This window comes from Lytechinus variegatus, chromosome 14 (assembly GCF_018143015.1).
Source record: "Lytechinus variegatus isolate NC3 chromosome 14, Lvar_3.0, whole genome shotgun sequence".
Lineage (NCBI taxonomy): Eukaryota > Metazoa > Echinodermata > Echinoidea > Temnopleuroida > Toxopneustidae > Lytechinus > Lytechinus variegatus.
This window is the reverse complement of record NC_054753.1, coordinates 23,803,785-23,828,464: the sequence shown is the minus strand read 5'-3', so window position 1 is coordinate 23,828,464 and position 24,680 is coordinate 23,803,785. Positions and strand designations below refer to the sequence as shown.

Here is a 24,680-nt window from a genome sequence, read left to right as displayed (position 1 = left end):
TTAGAATATAAGATATGATAATAACAACAACTCATCTTTCACTTTCTAGCCTACACCTCTTCATTTCACTTCGACCTCTATCTACTTTTTTGTTGTCCTTCTAGGACTCACAACATGGTGTACCGTAAACCACTTCAGCAAATAATTCAGAATCTCATAATTCATCAAAGTCGATGCAGGCCTACTCGACCTATTACTATTCAGAACTTATCGACTCTACTTACTTCGAGACCTGTACTTGGTTGTCCTCGTCTTGGTGGACTCCCAGCACGAACAGTGCGATGTCTCAACGGTCGGGAACAGTCCCTTGATCCGAAGGCACTGCCGCTTACTGACGATGCAAAAGCGATAGCGTTTATTGGTTTCAGTGTCACACGAACACGTCGACCATGGTGTCCAGTTGGAGTATATCATCTCCCCAAGAGATAGGCCTAAGATTGATAAGGTTGGTTGACATAAAATAAAATGTATTTGTAATTGAAAGACATATTTAATGTTAAACGAACATAAATCTGTATTTAAACTATTCAAATAATTAAAAAATGCAATCACTAGACTACTTGGAGGAGCCGTGGTGTAGTGGATCTGACTCTCGCCTTGTAAGCAGAGGGTCGTGTGTTCGAATCCCACCACGGTCTGGCGTCCTTTGGCAAGGCGTTAATCCAGTTTGCCTTTATCGACCCAGGTGCTAAATTGGTACCCGGTAGGATGTGAAAGTCATTGTAGCTTGTTCAGTATTGTGTGCGCCTCACCGGCGACTGACTGGAATACTCCCCAGGGAGTGGAGGATGTGCAAACGTTGTGTGCGGAAATGACTGGTTGAATCCGATGACCGGGGTAAAATATAGCTTAGACACGTCGTTCCGATGTATTAAGCGCTATATAAAAGCGGATTATTATCATTATTACTACTCCAATCACACTTTATACATACCGCATCCTTTTAAGGAGTAATCAAGAGTTGCAAGGAAGTACATGCATCCTTAGATCATGCACATTCTTCTTATATAGACAACAACAACAACAATCGTCAGCATGGCGAGCTACGTGATGGACGGATGTTGCCATGTCAAATAATAACAATATTAATTCGACTTGGCAAGATAAAACATTTCGCCATCTCGTCAAGTCGATGGCACTTAAAAGCTTCCGTACCTATCCATTAACACGAGTGACAGGATTTGAAGAACTTACGTATTGCCCTTCTTAACCTGTGACGCTCGTTGGTAGAATTGCTGCATGCGGCTGAATAGTCGAGCTCGGAGCACCCTGTATCATATGCCATCTCCATTGCCGAATCGTCATCATAATCGACAAAGCCGGATTGGTCGACAGTCGCAGTCGAATCATTTTTGTTGGGGAAAAGTTTTGCCGGATCCGTCAGTGAGTAAGAATACGATGAGAGAGATGAAGGGTCGATTTCTGCTTCAAAATCTGTTTATGAAGAAAATGAGGGAATAACGAAAAAATACGAATACTCAGAGAATTGTAGACAGGAATCATGGGGAGTCGTGATTTCAGATAAGTCTAAACTTCTCTCAATACACTTGCTAAATAGAAAAATAGAAGACGATTATCAAAAGGCCATTTTGGTATTGTCTCAAGCAATCGTAAACGCATTCTTAACGCATTCAAAAATTGAAATGGTTCAATCATTTTAATGTCTGGTTCTTATTAAGCTTAGATAAATATGAACGATATATTCATTCCCCCTCTTTAACCCCAAGGCAGAAGAGCATTGCTCAAAATGGGCTATCCTCCCGATTTGTTATCTACGTGATATTATGTTTGACTAATTTTTGTATAACATTCTTTTTCTTCTTTTTTTATATGTTCGGAAAAAAATACAAAGATAATCAAGAATTATCGCCAATCGCAATGGATAATGGCGTTACCAATCATCAGTGGTTATAAATAGTGTAGATTGAACGATTATAACAAGGATTTGGTGGAGGAGTTGGCAGTTGGTGTTGTATGTTTTTGACGTTGAATGAAAAGAACAAGATGAATGAGAACAAGAGAATAGATCTTTTACTAGATGAAGATGATCGAGAATGAAAATGCTGAAAATAATTATGTAGACGATGATGATGATGGTGATGGAGATGATGATAATGGTGATCATAGTGATCATGATAGTGATGATGATAGTGATAGTGATGGGGATGATAATGGGGAATGGTGGTGATGGATTTAGATTTAGATTAGATTAAGATTAGATTTAGATTTATTCATTTTTCGTTCACAAAGCACAACAAAATCAAACAATACATAATCAAATTTAAAGTACAACATCAATCGAAATAAGGTATAAACAATGATAACTAATGCAAACTAAATGAACTTTGACTATAATAACTATATAAAACAGAACGGTGGGGATGATGATGATGATGATGGGGATGATGATGATGGTGATGATAAGGATTATATTTAGAAATGATGGGAAATGTGATTGTGATGAAGATGATGGTGGTGATTGTGATGATGGTGACGATGATGGCGTTGATGAAGATGACACTGATGAAGATGATGATAATGATAAAGGTAATGATGATGATGATGCTGATGATGAATGCTGCTGATGATGACGGTGATGATGACGATAATGGTGGTGATGATGATGATGATGAAGATGATGAAGAAAGCTATTGAATCAACTTACATGAGCATGGTATCATATTGCAAGGTTGCGTTATTATCACACTCTTGCTGTCTTGACAACCATTGTCTTCGGAAAGCATCTTCTGCATGTTGCCGGGAAGCGAAGGAAGAGGACATTCTCGTCTCCGAGTCTGTTCTCCCTTTCCACACGACACACTGCATCTTGTCCATGGCTGCCATGGGGCTAACCCATCCTGTGAGTCGCAGAAGACTACTGTTACCAAATAAAAAAATATGATCGAATTGTTATTTTTTTTAATGGAAGAAGGCCTTCCAACTGTTATTGTTGTGTGTTTCAACACACACACACATATGATGAGGTGTCCAAACTTCGCGCACTTTTCAAAAATATTCATCAGGCTTAATTTTTTTCACAAAATATTCATAATTTATACAAGACCAATTCAAGAAATAGTTACCACACTGACGGCAAGATCGTAAATTATAAAATCATGGACGAAAATGTAAAGTAGGTCAAGGGGTTTTGCCTGTATCGCGATCTCAAAATGCTATTCCGATTGGCGAATGCGGGCTTTGCTGGAAAACCGTTCAGAAAAGTGTGACCTACATTAACTTCGCGCACCAAAGCTTTTGTGGAGATTTAAACAAAAACTCAAGCTCAAAAAGTGAAATAGTTTTATCAGATTGATGGCAAAATGCTATAGAATCGGTTAGTACCACATTTAACTCACATTTTTGATGATTTCTGCTTACAAAATGGGGATATCGTGATGCTTGTTGATTTCTTCAAAACGGGCGCTAGCGGTGACAACTTTGCCGATCTTTTGCCAATATTTTCATGAATACTGAACTAATCCTAAAGAAACTTTCACCGAAGGGTAATTTTAGGTCGCTTTTCACGTTGATGGTGTCAGATGTAAGGATATTGGCTAGTTTTTGAGATAATGACCGTCCGCGAAGTATGGACACGCGCGAAGTTTGGACTCACTGCCATACAAAATAATATCCCGGGTTCCGAGATAATTGGCCTAGATTCTATGAAGATTTACACCCAATGCCACAGCTTCAGAATCAGAGCCGTGCCTTGCACATACGGTAGTTAGAGTTATGTTATTCAGATTCCCTAGATCTAACGTTAGATCTAATCTTTTAGGGTAGGTCTGTCATCAATAAAATTAGTCCAATTAAGCTTAAAATAAGACAAGTTACCCATGGACCTACCCATGGAGGAATATCTATTGTAAATTTATCTGAGATTTCTTAGAAGTTAGAAACTAATGTTAGACTCAACTTGAAATTTTGTCTCACCTCTGACGCTGAAAATGATCACCAACAAGAAAAAATTCCCGTCTCTTTGAAATCGAATTACCATGACATTACATATGGTAATACTTCAAGATGCATTTTATCGTACCATGAAGAAAATGATAACATCCAAACACGAATTTCTATTATTCCTTTGAAAATGTATCAAAATAACGAAAAATCGCAAGTTTAGTTGGAAGTCAATTTGTATTGTGCACGTGCGACATTTGCGCCAGCGCCAGTATAGTTTTTATTTTGGAGACGGTTACCAAGCGCAAAAATTACGTCACAATTTTACGCACTTTTTATGACGCGCCTTTGCGAAACAATGCAAAACGTTGTCTGCTTCATCCAGGGTTCATTATTTGCGCGCGCCTACGTCACAATGGAGATATTAACGATTGTTTTTCGAAGGACGTGTGTAGGCATATTTATCATCGACTTCTTATTTCCTCAGGAAGATATTTCAAAACCGTCAAAGAAACATGAGGCTTTTTACATTATGCAACCTTCAATCAATTGTTGATGAATTACACTATTCGTTTGTCATTCTTTTGCTAAAGAAAGAAAGTTTCATCTAAAAAAAATTATACTGAAAGACCAAATACATTCAAAATGAATCAGATATTTAATTTTTGAAAAAACATAAATCCGTTCCAATTAACCTTGTAAAATTTTGCTAGAAAATTTTGCCTCGTTTCTAAATAAGTTATGTTCGAAATTCAATGTTTTGAGTGGTATAACAGCCAATGATATGTTGATGCCATTATTTGCCTTCTATTATAGACAAATGTATATGATAATTATAATTTCAAAATTAATCCATTATCTCAATGGAGGCCTAATTATCAATTTTTCTAAACTTTACTACGCTCGAAATATAATACTTTGTGCTTTTTAAACAATGGTTTAAATACCGATGTGATGATGTCGCTACTTGGATTTTTTTAATCATATGTAATTTTTAAATATATTTTTAAAGCTTCAGACTTACCATTTCAATTAATTATCAAATTATTTTTAATGCTAAAATTTGTATTTGATTTTATTGAATTTTAATGAAATGTACTCTAAATTGTTTGTAAATTATTTGATGAAATACTATTGATGATTTTGTAAATTATTTGATTGTTTCTCCAATACCCACTCTATGGGTTGCATATGTCATTTTCATTCTCAATGTCCCTGCATTTCCAACTATTTCCCATTTTCCTCAAAGATTATCTAGGCGGTATTTAATTAAAGTTACTTACCACCAGTATTTCCCATTTCGGCAAAAGCAGCTGGCCAGGATATGGCGGGGGGGAGTGCATTTTTTTTAGCAGGATATGATGCATCATTCTTAAAAATATGGGACTGAGGCGAAGGAGTGTGCATGAAGAAAATGGGAATTTCCATGAAATATTTTTAAAAAAATAAATTAACTGTTATGATTTTGTAAATGGAATGTTACAACTGCGAGAAAGGAGGAAATTTAATGAATATTATAGATATTGAGATGATGGGAATATGAATTTTGAATGATTTAATGCATGCATTAATTATAGTATCAATATTAGGGTTCATATGCCCTTTTATGACTGAAAGTCTTCAAAAGCTTCTTTTTTTAAGGAAGAAAACCCCTGAATAGCTTAATTTAGATATCCCTACCTATTGGTGAAAGCTGTATTATACATCGAGTCCTGGCGGAGGATCTCACACAGACACAAAATTGTGACCCCTTCAATATTTTGCCCGCCACAAAAAAAGTGAAAGCCGATGCAAAAAAATAGCTACTAGAAAGGTGGCTCGCATTCTTTCTCATGAACATGTAGATACCTGTTTCCTACATTAAATCAATTCAATCTAAAACTCAATAAAGTTCGGCCCGCGCTCATTTATAGGAAACAAATTCTTCTCTTTTTTATAGAAGATTATTATTCCAAACGTAAGCATATGCTTCGCGCTTGCATTTTTTTTATAGGTTACAAGCGCATTCATAAAAAAGATAAATTAACTGACCAATCACTATTAATGTTACACGCGCATTAGGTTTAAATGCTGACCAGGGACCAATCAGTGCGGTTCTTTCGTATTTGCAATTCATTGCAAACCTTAGTGTTGAGGAGCCTATGGTCCCGTGCCCGTAACACAAAGGTTAGTGATTGATCGTATATACGCTTGATTTTTTTACGATTGATTGTACATTTTAGTCAATGGAATCAATCGTAGAAAAATTGTTCGACGATCATTGCTAGGTTTTGTGTTACGGGTCCCAGGTCTCGCTATACATAGGCGGCGGAAGCGGGGGGAACAGATCCCATAAAAATTTGAGGTGGGGAGACGGTTCCCCCTAAATGCTTAGTTGATAACTTTTTTTTTGCTTGTCAATTTTGTTTCCTACGTCCCCCCTTCCCTAAATCTAAATTCTGGTGGACCCCCTTAAAATGTCTCTTGCCCCCCCTAAAATGACCTTTTTTTTGCTTGTCAATTTTTTTTGTGATGTGTCCATCAGAAAATTTCAGGTAGACCCCCCTAATTTTTTTGGCTTCCGCCGCCAATGTCGCTATATATTATTTATTTGAAGAGATACGTCTTGTTCTGTTTATTAATTCATTAGAAAATCTTTAAAACTGTACCCTTTATGAGACCAGTATCTGAACAAATTTCATCTCGTGGTCGTGCTATATTAATAATATGTTTAACAAGATAAGGACTGTGATAATGAATTTCAATGGTGTTTAAAGTACCCTATTAATAGGTCACACAACAATCATCTCGTCCTTCATGTTTCTATTTTTTGTTTAGGCGTTAAGACTTTTATATCCCAGTCATACGAAGTAAGCGAGACTCAACGAGACACAACAAAGTCTTGCTACTTCAGAAAAAAAGTATTGAGAATAATATAACCCGATCGCCCCCCCCACCTTGATCCCCCTATTGATGGGGAGCAAGTCAGCTAGATGACCTAAAAGCGTCATGTTTTTCCCAGTTGAACAGGGATATAAACGATCCAAACGTCTTATTTTTTTTACGTTTTTCTATATTTAATATTTTTTCCATTCCCCGAGTGTTCCCTTTAAATATAACAACAAGTTGCCCAGATTAGTACTCGATTGAATTGAATCCATTAATCCATATCATTACCAATGAATTAACCACATAACAAGGAATCCAAATCCATTGATTAATTCGTTCGGGCAAAACGAGAGCGGAAAAAAGGCCTTGACGTAAGAATGCTACACAGCTGTTGCGAGGTACTTTAATGGGTCAGAAAGTATTTGGTATAATCATTCCAACAACAATGTATGTTTCAATGATCAGGGGAACATTTCACGAAAAAAATGTAATCAGTGATTGTTACAAGCTACTAAAATCCATGCACCCAATTGGCTCAGAGCCAATTTGTCATTGAAAATCATTGACTATTTGTTTTATGAAATACACCCCCATAATGACCAGTGAAAATGCAGGTGAAAAAAATATCTCGACCTCAAACATATCTTTTGGTAGAGCTGTCTATTCAAATGACCGATTTACTCAATTCGAATTTGTTTATCCGACTGAACAAAAAAGTGCAAGGACGACGCCATGTTGGTAGGGAACATGAAGGGGAGGGGGATAACCCCAGAAATGTGTATCAATTGTTTAACAAAATACCAATGGGGCTATATTGAAAAGCCTGCGATAAAATTAATGTATACTTCATAAAGGCTACTTTTCTCAATATAGATACTGAAATATGATACTAATGAAACACCTACGTCATTCTGTCCGGCGTCGATGCTTGCGCTCTCTTCCCAATGGATCGGGGGGGGGGGGGATCCGGCCCTCAAAAAGGGAATTATGTAATAATTGAATATCTGTGATATCTCCTTTCTGGGAGATAACTTTCGTGCCCCTCCCCCATTTATGAAATGCAGTACCAGCCTCTGGTGACCAGTGACTGGTTGTTGGATTAACCATGGATTAACGTTCGCGGGGACAGCATACAATGCTTAATTGTTGCTACATCGGAATAAACATCTTTTGTACTGCACCGCCGACTTGCATGACCGCAAGATCTGAATGCGAAGATTTGTATTCATCCGCGCTGTAATCACAGCTCATTATCAGCCCAATCGTTCTAGTATGTTTGGATGAGGGCTACAATTCCACGTTTATCAGTTTCATCCTACAAGTTTAGACAATGAATGTCATCTGAAATGCAAACAAAGAGGTTAGTTTATTATTTGAATCTTTTATTTTTATGAAATGTTATTAGGAATGAAGTGAATTTATATATTTTTTGTTACTTGACACAGCCAAATTTTGTTAATATAAAGGCACATAAACATGTCAAGGCAATGGTCAAATTCATTTTACATTTCCATTGGAATCATGAAGATAGATCATTGATTTTATTTCTCGAAGGTTGAATTTGAAATACAATGATTAATTTACCTTTGCATTGAATTAAGACGGACGATGAAGCTTATTTCTTGAACACTGAATTCAAAGTAAATTAATTTTGCGATATAATAAAAATTTCAATCCAAGTTACCAGAAGACAGTATTGACCGGATCAGAAAGGGGCAAGAATTCCATATGTCCACTCCGATAAATTAAAAAAAAAATGGTTTTTAACGTCGCATCTGATAAGACACAAGATTTAAGATAACAGATCTCAGATGGAGTTAAAATGAAAGACTTACATCTTGACTAACCATTTTTTTAGGATAGGTCAGTCTCGAAACAGCAGGAGGCAAGTCACTGGAGAATAAGTTGAGACAAGGAAGCAACTCGACAGTAAGATCAGCCCAGAACAGAAGGCATTACGTTCCAGTGCCAGTAACCTATCCTGTACCGAGAGCGATGGAAGAATGGTAAGAAAATACTCTAGAATGGAAGAATATTACATTTCCTACAAGTTGATAACATTTTATGACCTTTTCAGAATTTGAGGCAGTCTGGGAAAATATCGTGAATTTTAAAATATTTTCCACAAATGGTCTGCAACCTGGAAATAATACCAGTATTACATGGATAATAAAAGGATATATTGACTTGTAACCATCTTACAAATGTCAACTATTGTGCGCGAGGTTACAGCAAAATTCAGAAAGCAATAGATATTTCTGTTTGAGGAATTATTAAAGTTCTCATATTGAGAGAATGATATAAAAAAGTATACGTGAAAATCAAGTAGTTTGTAATGTTTGTTTTTATACTTTACTGTAGTAAACCGTGCGGAAGACTAAACATTTTCATCTGTTCAGTGGCGGCACCAGGATTTTCTTTAAAGTTGGGGACACAGAAGGACAAAGGAAAATGTTTAGGGGCGAGGGAGGATGGAATAACTCAACAATATCTTTTTTAATCATCGAAAATTTCGGAGGGGGCAATTACCTCATGCGCCCCCTATCTTGCCGCACTGCCCCTTCCCCTCTCTTTCTCCCCCCTCTCTCTTTCTCTCGCATTCTTCGATCTCACGAGCCCGAATTCTTGATCGTAGTTAGCTGCCAGTAAATTTATGAAATAACAAGCAAGGTATTTCGATTTTGCGATGTACCAGAGAAATTTGTACCTTTCACGGATGCAAGCACGCGCGCGCTCATTAAAACAGACGTAAATTTCACGACCCGCTGATGTTGACGGATGAAGTGTGTGCGGCACGTGCGGACTGTCATTTCTAAGCAGACTTAAAGGACACCAAAGTCCAAAAAGAGAAGCAATCTTATTGGAAAGAGTAAAATGAGAGGAACAATCATCACAATCGGTCATGAAAATAAGCAAGTTATGAACATTTAAAAAGTATTGTACTTTTTATGGGATCCTCAAATTAGTTGTTAGTTATCAAATTATCAGATTTCCCCCCTTATTTTACATATTTCACATTATCTTCTCCTGACCTTGACATATATAGTGTGAATTATATTTTCCCCATGACATAATGCTCAGAAGGTTGCAAGATGCAATATGAAAGATAATGAGGAAAAAATGAAAAATTTGTGTACAAATGGAGAGTTGTCCAAAAAATAGCCATTTTGAAGCACGTTTGCCAATTTGAGGATCCCAATAAAAAGTTAGAGTTTTAAAACTTCCAAAACTCGTTTATTCTAATAGTATAACCGATTTTGATGAAACAAGTTTTAAATTGCTCCTCTTATTTAATTTTTTTTCTGATAAGATAGATTTTTTCCTTGTAATTAGTTTAATGAATTCGTCATGTATATTCATTAGGTGAGCTGATGTAATGTCCCCACTTTCTCTTGTCTTATGTTACTATAATTATGAAATCATAATTATTCCACATCTCGTACATGTGCGTATGATATGTCTCCACCACAGTCATAATGAAATAGTAGCAGCAAAAATGTCTAATGCAATAATTCAGCTGCCGTACCATCTTTTGGGATAATTCTTAGACAAAATTTAATTAAACATAATAAATCATTAATTCATTTCATATAATAAATACAAAAGAACAAGTAGGGATATGACATAAATTTGCTTAATGAATATTGAAGAAATGCATAGAACTGTTTCACCGAAATAGTGCAAATCGTTTTCTTGTCATTGAATATAACTTTGATATTCCTTGCCCAAGTTTCATCAAATGTACATTACTTTGTTTTTGTCATTTTTTTTCTTTTCAAATCATTATCAGCCTGGAGTACGCTTTGATTGAGGATAATACCAATTATTGCATCATAATGCATATATTTCTTAGGTTTGTCGTTTGTGACAACTTATTTTATTTATATTTATAAACCTTATTGTTCTGGTATTCTCAATTCTTTTTGTGTGTTTTATTCAATTCCACAGTTTTTACGGATTTGGGGAATTCGCAAGTTATCCAAAATTCGTTTCGAAATCTGGAAATGAAGATGGCATGGAATGTCCGACGCACATTTCACATTTCGACGCAGGCCTGTGTTTTAGTCAACTTGAGTACTGCCAAAATACCACACCACTCCAATGCCGTAACCTCAATGAGAAGTGCAGCCGGTGAGACCTTGTGGCTTCAGATAAAAAGGCTGCATTTGTATACTATGGACACGAAGAACGGAGAATATGTAAAAAAACATTCCTTGCGCTACATTCCTCGCTGCATTGCACAGGTGCATGTTGCGTTATTGGCGCCAACTACATCCATCTCACCAAAATTAATGCGTCATATTGTAAATCACGTGACCAAGCAGGATCCCTTCTACCCGAGGACAGGCACAGCAGGCCTATTAGTAATACCGAAGCTAATCAAACGGGATATAATTTATATCTAATAGGATATATTTGGCAGTTGGCGATCCTTATACATTGGAATATCAACAGGAAGAACTTGATATATACAGAATGACTTTACAAAGTTTTTTCTTGGACAGAAAGTCTTCAAATATTGTGTGCGGACAAGACACCATTTTTACGGCAGAGCTTCGCCGAGGCTAATCCGAACCTCAGCGCCAGCTCACGGGAGGTTTGTTGATGGGTCTCTGGACGGTTGTTCTGCCCCTGCTCTATCAATTTGAACTTTATAATTTTGCGACAGACATATTTTTTGAGCTTTGGAGAAATATTTCTTTATTGGATCTTATGAAAATTTGTAATGTTGCTGAATTTGTGTCACTTGGATCAAGGATGCATGACGACACCAAAGAGGACAGATGAACATGCTGAGACTGATCAAACGTTGCTGTACGAGTGAGTCAGTTTACCCGGAGAACAATACGGCAATATCACTTAATGGTCTTAATGAAACTTTAAAATTTATGGAAATTGGTTAAGTCTAGGTTTTAGTGCCAGGATTCGTAGTGTAAGTTCATTTAGCCCCCCCCCCCCAGTAGGCGTAGAATAAGCGCCTGGTCGAAACTTTTTCTTTAGCCATTTTCCATAAAATTTAATGTATCATGTCAAGAAGATTGCTGTGTTGTCACCTGCGGGTAATGAAATTCAATTTCATATTCTTGAATGTTTATTGTTCGCCGAAAGCTTTACAACTTTTTTGTATGAAAAGGTGGTAAAGCTTTTACTGTTCCTGACAATTCTTGTAGAATTGTTCTTTCATGTATGAAACAGGGGCGGTGTCACAGGGAGGGGACATGGGGCCTCATTCCCGATGAAAAAAATCAACACTCAAAAGAGGGGAAAAAACGAATAAAAAAGATATTCAAGCGTTCAAGTATTGGGTCGATAAATCGACTCCTATCATTGAATTGATACAAAAATTATGTTACCTTTTGGTAGCCTTGCCCCTAATTCCCTGGCACCGCCCCTGAATAAAGATACTTTTACCATGCCAAGATTTTGGCTGGTGAAATTTGCGCAACACGTTAGCAATATCCGATACTCGATTTCGCATCCGAAAATGGACATCACGTTTGTCCTCGTTGAAATAACCGTTTCGAATGTTTACAAGGTGAGTTTCATTTATTTTTTTTCCCCTTTCACATTTCGTTTCATTTATTTTTTACGTTCTTAAATCGTATATTTCACTTTGGCTTGGTAAGTATATTTATTTTTTTATAATTTTCTTAATATGCTCAGATGGCAATTTTCATAATTTTTGCTCAGCAGTTTCTAGCTACACCAACAGTCTAATTCACAGTCCCACACACATAATATAGAAATAGATCGAGAGATCGTTGCCATTGTTACTCAAAGGATCGTGGATGGAAAAGCGCCATGGGTGCATACAGTGGGGAAGGTGATGATAATTATAGACTACTTGACAAAAACCTAGTTTCTTCCGGTTATTTAGAACCTAACTGAAACAGAAAACCTTGCTGAAACGAAAAGGTTTAAAATGATATGAAAGTGATTATAATGATGATTATTGTCAAATATGACATACGATGATTTTTTTTAGAATTTAACCGATAGGCCTACATAAATTCTCACTGAAACAAAAAGGATTATGATGATGATTATTGAAGTTATTCTGATTGTTGTCAAACATGAACAAAAAAAGTTCATTTAGAATCTATGTGATACAGAAAACCTTGCTGAAACAAAAAGGTTTATGATGATTATGAAAGTTATATTGAATGCTTTCAAATATAAAAGACAAATGAAGTTTATTTAGAATCTAACTGAAACAGAAACCCTTGCTAAAGCAAATCGTTTTATGGTGATGATGAATATGAAAAGGATTATAACAATGATATTGTCAAATATGAGAGGAAATTAAGTTTAGTCAGAATTTATATGATACAAAAAAACTTGCTGAAACAAAGGTTTATGATGAGTATTATGAAAGTAATGATGATCATTGTCATATATAACAGACGATGAAAGCTATTTAGAATTAACTAATACAGGAATCCTAGCTGAAACAAAAAGGATTATGATGATTTTGAAATTTATCATAATGATATTTGTTGTTGAATATGAAAAAATGACGTTTATTTAGAATCTATCTAATACAGAAAACCTCGCTGAAACAAAAAGGTTTATGATGATTATTATAAAAGTAATGATGATCACTGTCAAATATGACAGACGATAGAGTTTATTTAGAGTCTAACTGAAACAGAAAACCTTGTTAAAACAAAAAGGTTTATGATGAATATAAAAACGTTTATTTTGATGATTATTGTCATATTTGAATGAAAATTAAACTTATTTAGAATGTAACTGAAACAGAAAACTTTGCTGAAATAAAGCGGTCAATGTCTATGATAATGAAAAAGTGATGATAATGATCATTATCAAATCTAAAAGAAATGAAGTTTGTTTTATATTCTAGATCTAGTGCTTACTTCATTTATTAGATTAAAAAACCATTATAAAAACCAAGCTATTTCATAAACATTGATCTTATTGTATGTTTGTGTTTCAGGTATGGAATGCTCAAAATATCTTCATAATACACGGATACAGGAGGTGTTTAGATTGTAAAAAGAAAGAAAAAATCCGTTGCTCGTGTTTTCGGCCTGTTGACTTGAGTTAACCCAATGAGCGTGAGCAAAATTCGGCAAGATTTATTTACCTGTAGAACAATACAGTAATATCACTTCATGATCTTAATGAAACTATGAATTTTGTCGAGCTGGTTTGTTGAGGCCAAGTTTAGTGTCGGGATTTCTAGGTAAAATTTATACATTAGGTCCCCAATAGGCGCCTGACAGTTTAAGCTTGTTCTTAAACTAGCTCGGTAAGATTTATTATTTCATGTCAAGAAAATTGCTGTAATGTCACCTACTGGTAACTTGTTTTCAACGTGATTGGTATAGTTCGATTGTTTCGAATAACTGTCGAGGATGTACCTTATTCGATATCCTTAGCTTTTTTGCGTTCTGACGTTAGACTTTCAGTTCACAAAAAAATAGGTTTTTAACACTCGTATGTTTCTGGCCTTTAATCGTCATTCACAGCAGCATCGTTCGTTTGAATGTTCGCGGTAAGTTTAAAACCATTGACATTTGATATTTCTAACTATGTATATTTTCATTCGTTATTTATTTTATTTCAAATTTCGTAATTTGGATGTAACATTTTATGTAGAGCAACATTATCATGCACGTATATCTATTGCTGCGATGGAAAGATAATTGTTAGTAAAATGATCTTAAATTTTTATAAATATGAGAACAGACCAAACTAGTTGTATACCAAGTACTAAATTCCATAATGATAATGAAACCAATAGCTAATAGTGACATTAATTTGATATCCGATGAAACTTGCAGGTCGTAGCAGATATCCAATATTCAGCATCAAAAAGTAAATAAGGACAAGAGAAGTTTATAATTCGGCAACTACATATATTTTAGGCCTACATCTTTTTATAATGATGCTTAGATGTAGATTGTAATTCTTGTTTGGCAGTTTGAACATTATCCCATGCGCAGTCCCACACACGTAATATATAGAAATAATGTTACTCGTGGATAGGAAAGGGCCTAATTTTGGGTTATTTAGAAGCTAACTGACACAAAAATATGGCAGAAACCAGTTTATGATGATGAATATGGACATGATGAAACTACATGAAGTGATGATAATTATTGTCAAACAAAAGTCAATGATTTTTTTTCATTCAAACTTTCGAAATTAGGCTTGACATTTTTGTTCAGAACATTATCATGCGTATACGTATAATGTAGGTAATGGAGACATTTTTCTTAGTAAAATTATTTTGAATTCAAAACTAATTATACAAAGCGCCAAATTTCGTAATGGTGGTTATGAAAATAGTAGGAACATTGATTGGACGGTAGATCTAGGTAACAACGAGCAATAACGAGCTGGCCTATAAACGATATAAATTGATAACATTCTATGGAAGTATATTTTATATTCTAGATCTATATGGTACATGATATATGTAATTATAATTCAAGCGTAATAAAATTGCAACTCAACCATCAGAACAAAACATATTTTATTAACTTTTTTTTGTTTGTTACAGGTGTGGAATGGAATGACAATACATATTTGTTTTTGGAGAGAAATTTCTGCAACAATGTTGACAAAAATGGACCGAGCTCTGCGCAAGTCACATGCCTATGGAACAAAAAGACATGTCAAAGCAACGCACATATAACTGAATATTTATTAATTCTTTCAAGAGGAGTTAGAAATAAGGGTATTAAGTAAATCAATTACATATATATATTATATGGAGTATGGTTGATATTAGGTTATGATTATTTTGTTCGATATGATAGAGCATAGGGTATACTTATTATCTTGTTTTATACCTTAGAGCAACTAGTCACCTTTCTTCGTCACCCTTTCATCATAGAGCAACACGGAACATTTCATCTACAACTCTTTGTCGCCCTTTCATCATACATCAACAATTCGCCGTTCATCTACAAATCTTCGTCACCCTTTCATCAAAGAAAATCAACTCACCCTTTGTCAATCTTTCATCAAAGATCTGCTAATTTTCGTCTCCCTTTCATCATAGAGCATCAAGTCACCCTTTGTCACCCTTTCATTAAAGAACATCAAGTCACCCATCGTCTCCCTATCATCAAAGAGCATTTCGATTTTCGTCACCCCTTCATCAAAGAGCATCAACTCACTTTTCGTCACCCTTTCTTCATACAGCAACAAGTCTTTCTTCTACAAATCTTTGGCACCCTTTCAGCTAAGAGCATTAAGTTACCCTTCGTCGGAATTTCATCAAAGAAATATCGAGTCACTTTTCGTCACCCTTTCGTCAAAGAGCATCATGTCACACTTCGTCAACCTTTCATCAAAAATCTGCCATTCTTCGTCTCCCTTTTATCACAGAATAACGAGTCACCTTTCAGCAAGTCACCCTTCGTCACCCTTTCAACAAAGAACATAAAGTCATCCAGCATCTCCCTATTATCAAAGAGCATTTAACTTTTCGTCACCCATTATCAAAGAGCATGAAGTTCCTTTTCGTCACCCTTTCTTCATGCAATTACAAGTCACATCTACAAATCTTTGGCACCCTTTCAGCTAAGAGCATTAAGTTACCCTTCGTCGGAATTACATCAAAGAAATATCGAGTCACTTTTCGTCACCCTTTCGTCAAAGAGCATCAAGTCACACTTCGTCAATCTTTCATCAAAAATCTGCCATTCTTCGTCTCCCTTTTATCACAGAATAACGAGTCACCTTTCAGCAAGTCACCCTTCGTCACCCTTTCAACAAAGAACATAAAGTCATCCAGCATCTCCCTATTATCAAAGAGCATTTAATTTTTCGTCACCCATTATCAAAGAGCATGAAGTCCCTTTTCGTCACCCTTCATGCAATTACAAGTCACATTTACAAATTTTTGGCACCCTTTTAGCTAAGAGCATTAAGTCACCCTTCGTCACCATTTCATCAAAGAGCATTTAGTCACGATTCATCTCCCTTTTATTAAAGAGCATCACTTTTTTCGTCTCCCTTTCATCAAAAACCATTAAGTCTCTTTAGGTCAGCCTTTCAACAAAGAGCATGAATTTACCTTTCATCACACTTTCATCAAAAAGCATCAAGTCTCCCTTCATCTCCCTCTCATCAAAGAGCATCATTTCACTTTTCGTAATTCTTTCATCACAAAGCATCAATTCACTTTTCGTCACCTTTCATCAAAGAGCATCGAATCAATTTTCGTCGCCCTTTCATTATACAGCAAGAAGTCGCCTTTCATCAGCAAATCTTCTGAACCCTTTCAGCAAGTAGCATAAAGCCACCCCTCGTCATTATTTCATCAAAGAGCATCAAGACACCATTTATCTCATATCACCAAAGAGCATCAAGTCACTATTTGTCAACCTTTCATCATAGAGCATCGAGTCACTTTTTTGTCGCCCTTTCATCATACAGCAACAAGTTGCGTTTCATCATCTACAAATCTTCGGCACCCTTTCATCGAAGAATATCGAGTCACTTTTCGTCGCCCTTTGATTAAAGAGCGTCGTGATTTTTCGTCCCCCTTTAATCAAAGAATATCGAGTCACCTTTCGTCGCCCTTTCATCTAAAGAGCATCGTAACATTTCGTCACCCTTTCATCAAAGAATTATCTAGTCACTTTTCGTCGCCCTTTCATCAAAGAGCATCGTAACTTTTCGTTAACCTTTCGTCAAAGAGCATCGAATCTTGTTTTTTGTCGCCCTTTGATCATACAGCAACAAGCCGCCTTTCATCTAAAACTCTTCGTCAAACTTTCATAAACGAGCATCAAGTTAACCTTCATCTCCCTTTCATCAAAGAGCATTTCGTCACCCTTTCATCAAAAAGCAGCAAGTCACACTTCATCACAGTTTCATCAGAGATTATCAAGTCGCCCTCGTCACCCTTCATTAAAGAGCAGCAATGTACTTTTCGCCATCATTTCATCAAGGAGCATCAAGTTATTTTCGTCTACCTTTCATCAAAGAGCATTAAGTCTCTTTTCGTCGCTTTTTAAACAAAGAGCATCAGGTCACTTCACCCTGTCATCAAAGTTCACCAAGACACTCTTCATCACCCTTAATCAAAAAGGAAAAAGTCAACCTTCACTTCCATTTCACTAAAGAGCAGTAATTTACTTTGTGTCTCTCTTTCATGAAAGAGCAAGTCACTCTTCGACAACCTTCCAACAAAGAACATTAAGTCTGTTTTCGTCACCTTTTCATCAAAGAGCATCAAGTCACATTTTGCCTCCCTTTCATCAAAAAGCAGCAAGTCACACTTCATCGCAGTTTCATCAGAGATTATCAAGTCGCCCTCGTCACCCCGTAACAAAAGAGCATCAAGTTGTCCTTCGGCATCTTTTCAAAAAAGAGCATCAAGTTGTCCTTCGGCATCTTTTCAAAAAAGAGCATCAAATTATTTTTCGTCTCCCTTTCATCAAAGAGTATCACGTCGCTTTTTGTCACCCTTCATCAAAGAGTACGAAGTCACCCTTCACCTTTCTTTCATTAAAGAGCAGCAATGTACTCTTCGCCATCATTTCATCAAGGAGCATCAAGTTATTTTCGTCTCCTTTTCATCAAAGAGCATTAAGTCTCTTTTCGTAGCTCTTTAAACAAAGAGCATCAGGTCACTTCACCCTGTCATCAAAGTTCACCAAGACACTCTTCATCACCCTTAATCAAAAAGGAAAAAGTCAACCTTCACTTCCATTTTACTAAAGAGCAGTAATTTACTTTGTGTCTCCCTTTCATGAAAGAGCAAGTCACTCTTCGACACCCTTCCAACAAAGAGCATTAAGTCTGTTTTCGTCACCTTTTCATCAAAGAGCATCAAGTCACATTTTGCCTCCCTTTCATCTAAGAACACCAAGTCGTCCTTCGTCACCCTTTCATCATAGAGCAACAAGTCACCTTTCGTCTACCACTCTTCGTCACCCTTCATCAAAAAGCAACAAGTCACCTTTCATCTAAAACTCTTCGTCACCCTTTCATCATAGAGCAACAAGTCACCTTTCGTCTACCACTCTTCGTCACCCTTCATCAAAAAGCAACAAGTCACATTTCGTCTACCACTCTTCGTCACCCTTTCATCATAGAGCAACAAATCACATTTCGTCTACCACTCTTCGTCACCCTTCATCAAAAAGCAACAAGTCACATTTCGTCTACCACTCTTCGTCACCCTTTCATCAAAGAGCAACAAGTCACCTTTCGTCTACCACTCTTCGTCACCCTTCATCAAAAAGCAACAAGTCACCTTTCATCTAAAACTCTTCGTCACCCTTCATCATAGAGCAACAAGTCACCTTTCGTCTACCACTCTTCGTCACCCTTCATCAAAAAGCAACAAGTCACCTTTCATCTAAAACTCTTCGTCACCCTTTCATCATAGAGCAACAAATCACATTTCGTCTACCACTCTTCGTCACCCTTCATCAAAAAGCAACAAGTCACATTTCGTCTACCACTCTTCGTCACCCTTTCATCAAAGAGCAACAAGTCACCTTTCGTCTACCACTCTTCGTCACCCTTCATCAAAAAGCAACAAGTCACCTTTCATCTAAAACTCTTCGTCACCCTTCATCATAGAGCAACAAGTCACCTTTCGTCTACCACTCTTCGTCACCCTTTCATCAAAAAGCAACAAGTCACCTTTCATCTAAAACTCTTCGTCACCCTTTCATCGAGCAGCAAATCACATTTCGTCTACCACTCTTCGTCACCCTTCATCAAAAAGCAACAAGTCACATTTCGTCTACCACTCTTCGTCACCCTTTCATCAAAGAGCAACAAGTCACCTTTCGTCTACCACTCTTCGTCACCCTTCATCAAAAAGCAACAAGTCACCTTTCATCTAAAACTCTTCGTCACCCTTCATCATAGAGCAACAAGTCACCTTTCGTCTACCACTCTTCGTCACCCTTCATCAAAAAGCAACAAGTCACCTTTCATCTAAAACTCTTCGTCACCCTTCATCATAGAGCAACAAGTCACCTTTCGTCTACCACTCTTCGTCACCCTTCATCAAAAAGCAACAAGTCACCTTTCATCTAAAACTCTTCGTCACCCTTTCATCATAGAGCAACAAATCACCTTTCGTCTACCACTCTTCGTCACCCTTCATCAAAAAGCAACAAGTCACATTGCGTCTACCACTCTTCGTCACCCTTTCATCAAAGAGCAACAAGTCACCTTTCGTCTACCACTCTTCGTCACCCTTCATCAAAAAGCAACAAGTCACCTTTCATCTAAAACTCTTCGTCACCCTTCATCATAGAGCAACAAGTCACCTTTCGTCTACCACTCTTCGTCACCCTTCATCAAAAAGCAACAAGTCACCTTTCATCTAAAACTCTTCGTCACCCTTTCATCGAGCAGCAAATCACATTTCGTCTACCACTCTTCGTCACCCTTCATCAAAAAGCAACAAGTCACATTGCGTCTACCACTCTTCGTCACCCTTTCATCAAAGAGCAACAAGTCACCTTTCATCTACCACTCTTCGTCACCCTTTCATCATAGAGCAACAAATCACCTTTCGTCTACCACTCTTCGTCACCCTTCATCAAAAAGCAACAAGTCACATTTCGTCTACCACTCTTCGTCACCCTTTCATCATAGAGCAACAAGTCACATTTCGTCTACCACTCTTCGTCACCCTTCATCATAGAGCAACAAGTCACATTTCGTCTACCACTCTTCGTCACCCTTCATCAAAGAGCAACAAGTCACCTTTCGTCTACCACTCTTCGTCACCTTTCATCATAGAGCGACAAGTAACCTTTCGTCTACAACTTTTCGTCACCCTTTCAAAGAGTCACTCTTCGTCACCCTGTCATCATAGAGCAACAAATCACCTTTCATCTAAAACTTTTCGTCACCCTTTCATCAAAGAGTCACTCTTTGTCAACCTTTCATAAAAGATCACCGAGTCACCCTTCCTCTAATGAAAAGGGTAAGTGATAATGGATAGTTTTATGCGATTCATCTCAGTTTGACATTAATCAATTCCGTAAAAAATCACAAATCTAACATGTTTAATGCAATATATTTTCAATAAATAGAGCAGGAATGAAATTTAAAAAAAATAGGTGGCAAATATAAAATTTTCAACGATTCAGCGAAGTTAATGACATCCTCATATAAAATTTGAATAATAATGTCCAAACATTTTATTTCACATATTTCATTTATTAAGCTCAGTCCCTGATTTTGAAAGGAAGATCGAATATATAATTTATGGTGCCAATTTTAATAAAAATGCCTATAAGTGAATATTTAGATGTTTATTCAGGAGATAGAATAAGAGTCAAATGTAACCTTTTTGAATACTTCATGAATTATTTATATTATGTCGGTTTAACAATATTGTTTCTGTTATATTCAGGAGAGCTCCAGTGACAGCATATTTGATATGATGGCGACCCTGACCAATGAAGACATTGATGTACAGAAAATATCGCTACGATAGTTTCAAGAGCTAAATCTATATTTCATTTTGATATATCATTCTCTTTACAGGGTAGACGTGACCAAACCAAGTAATGATAATTATAATAATTCTCATCTATCAAGGGTAGCCACTTCACTCCAACATATATTGGCAGTCTTCCTCGAGAGGGGACCCTGTTTGGATATTTTTTTAAATTGTTTTTACCCTTTATAATAGCCCTAATTTTACTTCCCTCCCCTCCTCTGATATCCAACACTGCTGTTATTAACGGTGTTCTAGCATGCCCTGCTATCACGTGCACATATTTCATTTCAAGTCTTTCACTTTCAAAGGAGAAGTGCTGATTAAAGACAGAAAAGTCAAGTTTCAAAATATATTTTTTTTACTTTTATAATTGGTCAATATATCAGCTGTAATTCGCATGGATATCCATTTCTCATAACTTCTGATACATTCTTATTACAGGCTGGATATGTATTTACGCAAAATATTGATAATGGCTCATAGTAATTCATCAGTGGCCACGTAGGCTTTTATTGCGTTACTTCAAATGGCCCTAACACACTTTCAATTTCCAAGTTTATCAAATTCGATAAATTTGCAATGGCGGCTCTCCAGTGAGTGACACTGCATTTTATTAAAGCAGACGTCCCTTTTAAATATTACTTTTCTTTTTTTTGTGGATTCACATAGCATGTTCTATTTTAACAATTGATTCTTATTCTCTTTTCAGGCTTGATAATACCAAGGATAGCGACTTTAGCTTCTATTTACTGTCTTTCAACAGGCCCTGCTTGACTTGAAGTTTTTATTCCCGTTAATACTGATTCTTAAGGTAGCCACTCATGGGTATTGTTGGAGACCTTCCAGCTGCATTGCTAACAAAATGAAATGTTTTCATTAATTGAGGACTCATATTTATCCAAGGGATATAGTTACTTCGAGTATTAGGTTGTTTTTCCCCTTTCTTAAAAGCGGAGATGGTGATAAAACAAACCGACCTGTTTTATATTCCATATGAGGCAAATATTGAAAAGTAAAATTATATAGGATAATTGTTTATCATTTTATTTTCTTTTATACTTTGCACCGAAATCTGATTCTTTCAGGATTGGATACCTTTAACGCAGTACAGTTAGTGACGGTTGGTGGCAGCTTCCAACAGTCCCTTTTTAACGACTTTATAGTGATGCAGTGTTTACTACCGGACTCATTTGTCACAAAATTTAATAATTAATCTTATTTAAGGAAAGGTCATATTTACAGAGGGAGTCCACTCTTGCTAGTAGCAGACCTGCAACCGGGCTCTGCTTAAAATTCATTTTAGCATTTTATTGGCGGTCGGCTACCAATGGTCCTACTAGTGTGTTATATTACTTGTTCGTAATAACTTTCATTTACCCAGTGTAACGAATTTGATATTTTATTTTGGCGGCAATCCAGTGACCTGCAACATTTAAGGCAGAGGTCCATTTAAAGATTCAACTTTTAATCGTATGTGGATTTCCACAGTCTAACTTTTGACCATTCTCTTTTCAGACTGGATGTTTCTTAAGCGTTATATTGAATATTTTTTTACCCAGCATAGACACTTTCGCTTTTATTGGCTGTCATTCTCGTGAAGTTTTTATTCCGCTTTTAAAAGAGTGATTCTAATTATCTCAGGTAGCCACTTCGATCGGATGTTTATGACGCCCTCTCAGCTGTATTGCTGACAGAATTGAATACGTTTCCATTCTTAATTATGACCCTTAATTCTCCAGGGGAGCCCTTGCAGATTTTTCCGGTTGTCTTCTAAAATCAATACTATTCCCCTTTTCAGTCGCTGGGGTAATAAGAAAACAGAAGTACCAATGTTGATACCGTATAATGCGACATACATATATATTTTATTTCAAATGTAAACTTATCCTAGATTGTTTACTTGATTTTTTAATATAGCATTTTTTACTTATTACGTCGAAATATCTCTTTCAGTGCTGAAGGCCGTAGTTTAAACCCAATATTATAAATCCCCATAATGGTAGCATTCCAAACATGCCCAATAAATTGATGCATTTTACTATTTCATTTGATGCAGGGTGACCACTCCATTGTTTACTCCCGGACTTTCAGCTTACCCGCCTTTAAACAATCTTATTAATGAATGTTCTTATTTACCCAGGAGCCTTTAACGGTCTTTCGGTAGATTCTGCTAAACATCATTAACAACGTTGTATTATTTTGTATCCAGAATGACTGTATAATTGTGTTTGTTGGATGCATTTTCAAAATTAAATACGTAACAAATCCAGGGTAGTCACTAAGGCAAGTATTCGCTGTCTTCCAGCATCGCTGAACACGATAAAATTTTATTTCCAATAATAATGAACTTTATTCACCTTGGAACCCACGCAGCTGCTCCTACTCAACATAACCGTCATAACATGTGCGCTATGATTATCCATAATCACTGTTACGCAATGCAGAGAGTCCAAGTCAGCCTGGTGTTCATGTCTTCCAGCCGACCTCGTTTAACTCAATTTTATTTTCAACCTTAACGTTTCTTCTTTACCCATTTCAGATTTTTTGTTTGTTTCCCATCAAGCTCTGCTTTTACCATACAAGCAGACATATTGGTTGTTGCTCTGGCTATTTTTAATAGAGTAAATTTTCCTGCTTATGTTCTCTTTTGACTTAATCTCGTTTTGATCATTCTTCTGCATGCTACTGTTCATTTTATTTAATTGTTTTTTTTACAGAAATCTAGTGACATAAAGGAGAGCAGCATTTGTTAAATATCTTTCCTGATTGAATATTGCAATTGAAATCCTAATTATCTTACCCCCCCCCCCCTGTAGGCCGAGGCAATCACCCTCAGCCACCATCACCTTGTTCGTCTGCTGCATTCGCCTTGTATATCCGGTTATCGTCATCACGCCCTTTTCGCCGGTAACCTTTGGCATTGTCTTTTCCCCGTCACGACTCTTTGGCCAGTTACATTCGCCGTGAATTCTATACCGTTACCGCAGCGCGCTGCAGCGGCGCTTCGCTTTGCCTCCGCGTCGCTTGCTCCAGCTTTGTGTTGTACCTATCATTTTATTTCATATATAACTGTCTTTGTGTATTTGTGCATATTTTTGCATGCATGTGTCAGTCTGGTGCATATATGTTTATATTTGTGCCTATTTGTGCCCGTAAGTGCCCATGTATTTGTGTATATTTGTGAATAATTGTGTCCGCTTGTGTTTTTATATATTTATTAGTGAAATTTGCTATGCATGTGTTATTTATCATTTATTCACATTCCATTCATTGGGGCTTTATACTTACATTATTTTTCATTGCATATTTTTTTTCTTTATTTTGATTTCAGATCACCTTTAATTTTTACTAACCCGGGGTCATGCTGCTACCTTCACGTGGTGACTCTGTTATGTGCAACGGCGTCACTAGGCCCTATAGCTATGTGGGTGCCCAAAGCATGCAGACA

General features: G+C 36.6%; 1 protein-coding gene across 3 annotated transcripts in view; it reads right to left on the bottom strand.

The window, feature by feature from the left end:
* Positions 1 to 24,680, bottom strand: part of LOC121427673 (A disintegrin and metalloproteinase with thrombospondin motifs adt-1-like) — a 29,361-nt gene that overhangs the window by 3,407 nt on the left and 1,274 nt on the right. Inside the window, exons 2-4 of one of the 3 annotated variants that reach the window (XM_041624190.1) lie at positions 2,666 to 2,878; positions 1,195 to 1,434; positions 225 to 431 (exon numbers count right to left, since the gene is read on the bottom strand). In XM_041624190.1, coding sequence (XP_041480124.1) covers positions 225 to 431; positions 1,195 to 1,434; positions 2,666 to 2,878 — 660 coding nt within the window. Of the gene's footprint in view, positions 1 to 224; positions 432 to 1,194; positions 1,435 to 2,665; positions 3,000 to 24,680 lie in introns of those variants that run through there. The other 2 variants (XM_041624191.1, XM_041624192.1) reach the window with 2 other exon arrangements.